The sequence below is a fragment of the Rutidosis leptorrhynchoides genome, chromosome 4 (assembly GCF_046630445.1).
Source record: "Rutidosis leptorrhynchoides isolate AG116_Rl617_1_P2 chromosome 4, CSIRO_AGI_Rlap_v1, whole genome shotgun sequence".
In the NCBI taxonomy this organism is placed as follows: domain Eukaryota; kingdom Viridiplantae; phylum Streptophyta; class Magnoliopsida; order Asterales; family Asteraceae; genus Rutidosis; species Rutidosis leptorrhynchoides.
Genome location: NC_092336.1, coordinates 619,940,706 through 619,948,291, shown reverse-complemented (window position 1 = coordinate 619,948,291; position 7,586 = coordinate 619,940,706). Strand labels below are relative to the sequence as shown.

The 7,586-nt window shown below is 33.9% G+C and overlaps 1 protein-coding gene across 2 annotated transcripts; it reads right to left on the bottom strand.

Moving 5' to 3' along the window:
• Window positions 1-4,147: 4,147 nt before the first annotated feature.
• Window positions 4,148-7,049, bottom strand: LOC139904117 (WAT1-related protein At4g30420-like). 2 transcript variants are annotated; one of them, XM_071886046.1, is made up of 7 exons: window positions 6,871-7,049; window positions 6,478-6,552; window positions 6,248-6,364; window positions 5,902-6,139; window positions 5,634-5,792; window positions 5,104-5,255; window positions 4,148-4,830 (listed from the first exon to the last, which is right to left on the bottom strand). In XM_071886046.1, the coding sequence occupies exons 1-7, from the start codon at window positions 7,047-7,049 to the stop codon at window positions 4,626-4,628; spliced, it is 1,125 nt and encodes a 374-aa protein (XP_071742147.1). In that variant the 3' UTR covers window positions 4,148-4,625. The 2 variants fall into 2 exon arrangements, with proteins under 2 accessions (XP_071742147.1, XP_071742148.1); XM_071886047.1 differs by lacking the exon at window positions 6,871-7,049 and adding an exon at window positions 6,760-6,834.
• Window positions 7,050-7,586: the final 537 nt, after the last annotated feature.

Here is a 7,586-nt window from a genome sequence, read left to right as displayed (position 1 = left end):
GAGTAATGATTCCTTGTTTTAGACCACGAGATTTTCTGCGTACAACTCAAGTGTTGTAAAAAGTTTATATATCTGTTAAGAGCACTTAAATATAAAGCTTCAACCCTCGAATAGCTAAGCGCTACGCGACTTCCTTTACTCTATGATAGCATACACCGATCAAGTGTACAAGTTACGAAGTAATAAGCACACGTTCGTTGGGTGAGGCTGTCAGACCTAATGGATATGTCCCTATGATTCGAGCTTACGTATGTAATTAAGATATTCAAGCTAAGGGATTTTTGATCAAACTCCTATGTATATTCGTTTAAGTACTCGTGTCTAATTCGTAACGCAGTTTAAAAACAACATGTTATCTCATCCCAAACAGAAAAGTGTATGAGATTGTAGACTTACGCAATACAAAGTTTGTTTCTAAATCATCGTGACTGGTTGTAAAATCTGTTTCAACAACGTGTATTCACATCCCGAGTATAAACACTAAAAGTTTAAAAGAAAGTAGAACTGTGAACTCTTGTATAGTAAACTTTTAGAAAACTAGTAAGCATGTATTCTCACCCCAAAAACAGTAGAGAAAAAGGGGGTTATAACTCACCTTTTGCGCAGCTACAAATAGTACAGTAGATAACCAAGATGTAGGTCCTTGACCCGTAGACTCAACCTATAGAATATAAGTTGGTCATTATATGTCTAATAAGCTAGGTCGGTCCATAGGGTGCACATAGTCCTAATGCTCAAGTCCAACACGATTGTATAGTAAAAGTCAACACAAAGTCAACTAGTTCATGCAAGTCAAACACAAGTTAAACTTGGTCAAGTTGGTCAACCTAAGTCAATTACATCAGTAGGTTATGTCAATGATTTCATAAAGTCAACCCAAGGTCAATTCTTAAGTTTCAAACATTAGTATAGCATTTTTCACGTTTTCTAGTTCGGTTGTCATAAGTGTTCCCGAAAGTCATGCAAACAACCAAACATTATTCACAAATGATAAATCAGGAAAATATGACATGCTCCAAATCATAAGTACATGACATTAGCTTTCTAAAAATACCAATCACACTATTATACGATTCCTAGAATTCACGTAGCATGCAATTCTTTCCAGTTCAGTTTCTACTCGCGCACCAGTTTTATAAACATTCCCATTTATTCTAGAAAAATGTAAATATACTAGACCAGTGGGAGATTTTCACAAACATCTCAAAGTTTAATCTATCAAAAGATCTAAGCATTTCATGTAGCCAATTTGTACAGTTTTGCCATTCAAGTCGGACTTCCTGATTTAGACAGAATTCAGACCTACTGTTTTAGCACGCATAAAGCACATATCATATAGAGTTTTCAGAGGTTGACATGCATATGAGATATGTTTCTTAACAACAAAATAACAACATATCAGAAGCTCAAGTTTCAAAACAATTTATATTTCATGCTAGACTATTTATCTATGCAAACGAGACAGTTTCAACTACGTTCAGGTAGTCATTTTCGGGCGAGATTATCCGGACATCTAGAAACAATTAGCACACATGATCTACATGAAAAGTGAAGTACTCTTTATGAAATTTTCAAAACTTAAAAGATTATTTTCCATAAATCAAGTTAAGTGGTCGTTTATCTCAGTCCAAAAGTGTCGATTAGCAAGTTTTACCATATACGTTTAAGTAAGCATAAAACGAGTTTTACAAATCCAAACGACATGATATCCTAGTCCAAATTGAGTGTTATTTAATTATCTACCCAATGGTAATCAGTTAATGCACTAATTCATAACACACAAATCGCAGTTTTCTGATTAAAGCATATAAGCATGTCGAAAATTCAAATAAGCATATCTAGAGCATAACATAACGAAATCAAGCGATTCTCGCGAGCAAACTTACTAATTTTCACAAGCTATTCAAAAGTAATCATATTAGGATCAGTAGGACATCATATTATCACAGAAAAATCAGATTCATCACGAATTTACAATGAAACCCTAATTGTACATATCTTGTTAACGGTTTATTGAAATCGCGCGTTATCTATGTGCAAAATTAATAGTTTTTCAATAGCAATTCAATAATGTAATAATATTGAACATATTTGGAGTGCAAAAGTCAGATTAGGACTGATCAAATTCGTGGGTTCATCAAAGTAGTGCATACGATCAATTAACAACTGAATTATACGTACATCAAGACTTGAGCACTAGACACTCTAGAAACCCTATACATGTATAATGTATAATAATAATGAAATCTAGAAAGATAGAGTTTTTAAATCATACTATAATCATACAATTGTTGGTATTGATGCGTAGAGGAGAACGAGATGATCGCGAATACGTAAACGAGCAAGCAAATAGCCAAGTTTTTGATGTGTTCTTGATGGGATGAAGGTGAACGACTATTTTGGGGTTTTGGGGCTGCAAAAATTCATGGCTAGGGGAAGGAGAAAGAAAAATATGTGCAGATTATGATTTAGGTGGATTAGGGTTGCCTAAATAAGGGATAATTAGCAAATAAGGCCCAAATTAAAAACAAGGGAGGCCCCCCTTTGGTGGATTTCGGCCAAATGGCCCATATGGGTGATTCATGGGCTAATTTTGACTAGTTAGAATGTTTATTGCATAGCCCGTTAGGTGCCGTTAACCGAAATCGAAAACCGGAACGTTAACCGAGCGTTTTAGCGAATTCTACGTGTATTAAATTTATAAAACTCTAATAAATTAAAAGTATTTTAAAAACTTAATAATTATATAAAATAATTATTAAAAGTGAATTATCTTTCGTTTCATTACCTTAAAAGACGTTTTCCCGGTTTTCACTAACCGTACGTTTTTCTTGCGTTTTCTAAGTCTCTAGCATACTTCTAAACCAAAGTATAAAATCAAGTAATATGTAGCACATATTAAAAATAGTATTTTCAAAAAAAAAGTTATGGCGTATAAATTCATAGAATTTAACTAACGGTCGTTAAGTATTTAACGGAAAAATTAGGGGAAAAAGTCGGATTGTTACAGTTGGGAATTAGTGAGGCCGTAATTTCCCAACAAATACCAGATATATGTCTCTACAAGCCGGTAAAGAGGTGGGGTCTACCATATCTTTTGGGAACCAAACAAATTGGGTAAGAACCAGATTTAGCTACTCGTGAATTGATTATGTTGGGCTCTCACAAGAGCCCAATAATTCATATGTGATTTATAGGTTTATGGAAGTGTAAGGCTAAACTGTGCAACTTCGTGCAATCTTAACGTTTGTATTTCATATATATTGATTATATATCTGTTATTGCTTTTGAGATCTCCTACATATTATTTAGATTTCTATTTCTATTATTTCTATTATCATCATCACTTACTGTTATTCAAAGCAAAACATCAATCACACAAATTGGCTTTACTTTCGACCAACAGATATAGTAGTAGATGGGTTTGATTATCCATGGGTTATTCAATTCCCACCTTCTTTAACAGGACTTGGGTGTAAGAATTTACTCGTTTTTGTTGCCTCCGAGGACCGGGCTAACATCTAAGAGACTGAGGGTTCTGTTACTACAAATCTGTTAACATGCGTTGATACGAAGGAGATTATCGTTATAATTAAGACGTCGTTTAAGGAAAAGGCCCTGAATTGTATTTCTTCAATCCTGATACCGATAATGCAAAGAACATGCTCGCCCAGAGTACAACCTCATAATGAGTCAAATAAGAATTTCTGGATTGTATACAATAAAAGTATAATATTATTTAATATTTAATTTAATAGTATAGTTATTGTGCTTAAAATTAAATCACTGAATTATCCTATTACAAAACTTGAAGGTTAATATTAAAAGGTAATGTTATCAAAATAAAGTAACTAATTACAGTTCAAATTAAGAACTACACTGGATAACCTGACTTATTTGAATTATTTACGGAATAACATATATTAACATAACTACTTTAGTTATGCTTTATCCAAATATCAAACCAACTTATACTACGAATTATTATAAATCATAAATAAATTAGTATTTGATTGGGATTGGGATACAGATAAAAGCTAAGCCTATAAAATAATATGCAGGAAACGAAGATCCAAATGGGAAGCATAAAACAAAATTCACGTGCAAGTAGACACCTGCATATATATCCAAAACAGCAAAAGACAGCTTTATGATCAACATGTACTAGATGGGCCAATCAATATATGTTTATTCAATATCTATGATCGACCTAATCAAATTCGATTATATCACCAAAGGGCTATTGGCCTTCCGGTATCTAAGAACCCCTCTAACCAGGAGGTTATGTGTTCGAGTCCAGTGGTGAACATGTGTAAATATTCGTGAAAAGGTCGTGTAGAGTGTGCGAGCTTGTCTTTTTTATATGAATATACTAGTGATAGACTGCAGAGACTTATAGAACAAGATTATTTGTGTGAGAGCCAATAATAAGATTGTATTACCTGCATAGTGAACCAAATGCTAAACATAAGAGAAGAAAAAAGGAATTACATGTTAATTAAAACCATATTTACATGTTTCTGTGGAAGTGGTAGTGATCTGTGATTGATCTCTGCTAGAGTGCTAGTGAACTGGCACTAAGTACTCCAATATTGATGTTTTGTTCGAAGTACAGCCAGGATTAATCAGAGGGCAGTGATCTCGTCTTTAGGCAAAAGTTGATCTTCCAAATCAGATTTATTAACCAAAACTTGAATGCTCCGGATATCATCATTTTGTGATATCATCATCTTCTTCTTCTGTTGTTCTTCTTTCATTTCTTCTAGGTCTTTAGCTTTACCCCATAGTACAACGTACAACCCGATTATGATTCCAAATGCACCTATCACACTGAATATCCACAAAAGAAGTTTTACTTTATACAAAATAAACAATTGGCAACAGGTTCTGATACTTGTTGGGAAATTTTTTAAAAAAAAACAGAGATCTTCTGATATGATGCAAAAAATGTGTATAAACTTTTCGTATCATTGTGTAAAGTTACAATTTTATTTAGTTTGAAGTTATGGTTGTATTGCGTAAAACATTAAAAGCCTAATTAGTATTATGAGTTGGCTTTTTAGTAATGAAATCTAAAGCAAGTATAAGTACATTAAAACTTGCCTTCCTACATAAATCTGTTCTTGTAAAAACAGAGAACCAATGATGGTAACAATGACTGTGTTTAAAGGATTGAACATCGCTGAAAATACAGGACCTCTCCTTTCGATGACCCAAGATTGCATAAATATTGAAATTCCAGAACCAACAACACCCTGATCATAATAAAAACCATGGATAATATTAAAGTCTAGTCACAAATTCTTTTTTTTTTTTTTTTTTTTTTTTTTTTGGGTAAGCGAGGAAACTCTCCTATGAACGAACACATTAGCTCCCCATAGAAGGTAAAACCTCAGGTAATCAAGCCTCCCGAGCGCGAGACCTGGTACCGGATGAATTGCGCATTATGCGCACCCTCTAGTCACACTCCCTTTTTGAACAATTTGGCATAGCCAGGAATTGAACCCGGGTGGTGTGCTTCATTGGGCAACTCGGTGGCCACTCAGGCAAGCCTGAATGGTTTCTAGTCACAAATTCTCAGACATACAAAATAGACTTTTAAGTTTTAATAAGGTTTTATTGAATGTAATTACCGTGTATAAACAAGTTCCAAGTTGAAATAGCGAGCTAAGTTTCCAAGATTCCAAGTGTGGGTCCGTAAACAATGCAACCATTGCGCATTGCACTGTCCCAATAAAACACATCCAAGCAGATAATGATAAATGATCAGGGTAGTTTCTAGTGAGTGGTACCTGCAATTTTTAAATACATCAACTTCAATAATGTGACCCTAAGAATTTCTTTTGCAAGTGAAAATTTCTTAATATTGCTCTAAATTGTATTAAGTTGTTAAATAGTCACCTGTATGATTAGCCAAAATGACCAGCAACAGCAGGCGACAAACAGACATAAGCAACCCAAGAGCCAAATTTGATCACTGTCAGTTGAGTTATACAACAGAGAATTTGATAAAGGCAGGTGTGTATTTAGAAGCTTGGGGCCTTTAATGAGTGTCATTGCAGATGCACCTGTGACACACACAATCGTCCCTAGTATTTTCGCAATTGTTCTCAGGCTTCGAATATTGATTGGTTCGAATCTAGTGACATTCATAAATAAAATCAAAAAAAATTCTTTGAATTTTGTGTCATTTCTATCATGAATCGTCGTTGAACATGAGAAAGATTAATGAGTAGTTGATTAGTACCCAACAATGGATGCTGCAACAAATGTGATGGCAGGGATAAGATTGGACAAAGCACTTGCTGCTGAAGCTGATGCCAAGTATATGCCTTCATATTGAATCATTTGGTTGCCTGTTACTCTGTATGACACTTAACTAATTATTTGCTTTATAGTAATTAGCTTCATAAACCAAAAATAATACAGCAAGTATGTATGTACTTAGAAACATCAAAAATATATACAGTAACCTACCCAATTAAGGCTGCAATGAAGATTAACGAAAAACTCTTCAATCCCATGGAAGATTTCATTGTTTGTGTTTTACTCCTGCAAAATACTAAATGGATAAAGTTTTCTCTATTATTCAGACTACCGGAGTATAACCGGGTTATCCCGCGACCATTTATGACCTTTCCCTTGCCACCCAACATATGCTACTAGTTTGAACTCGAACCACAAGACTATATTGTGACGGTTATAAGTGGACTTGGAAATTAATAAAACTAGAGGTCTTTCCGGAAGCAGTGTCTTTACTTGTGCGTAAGATCCTAATTTCTCGTACACGCTTTGACGAGATTGTGTAATGTCATTGTTATCTAATAAAGTCTTAGATGCATGCAAGGTATAAATTATAAGTGTTGTTACCTTGAAAAGTAACTTATGGGGGCAATGAACAAAGTTCCAAAAGCTTGTCTATATACAACAAAAACTCTTGGGTTCATTCCTTGTAAGAAAGAAGCTCTAGCTGATAATGAGACTCCCGCATATGTAAACTGCATCACCAACATAACAAGTATTGGCTTGTAATACTCTGACTTTCCCATTGAAGCTTAATTAATGATGAGTTTGTAATGTGATCTGCATAGATTAAATACTTACAATTTAAAGACTTGTGGGTGTTCCACTTGTATACCTAATTTTTTATATTTTTTAAACTTCAGTCCTTGATCTTTTTGGATAGCCACTGGTGATTAGGAAAGATGGTGCTTTATCAACATTTTTTGTATTATAGTTTAACAATTAGTTGTCTGTTTCATCAAAAGATATACTATATCTATTTGTTACTCTAGTCGGATATTAATACCTAAGAGTAGGGATGCAATGGATGTTCGATCCATCGGATATATGATCTAAATAGATGATCCAAATGAATGATAAATGGATATGAACAGGGGCGAAGCCAGAATATTCGGTCGATGGTGTCACTAAAATGTCCTTATGATTTTTCTTTTCATGATAAATCGAAAATTTATAATAAGTTTTTCATGAATGATATTTTTTGGTGTAAAAATTACTGAACATTCACATACAAATAAATGGTTAAATTTATTCGATAAGCATTAAGTGTAAAGTTACAATTC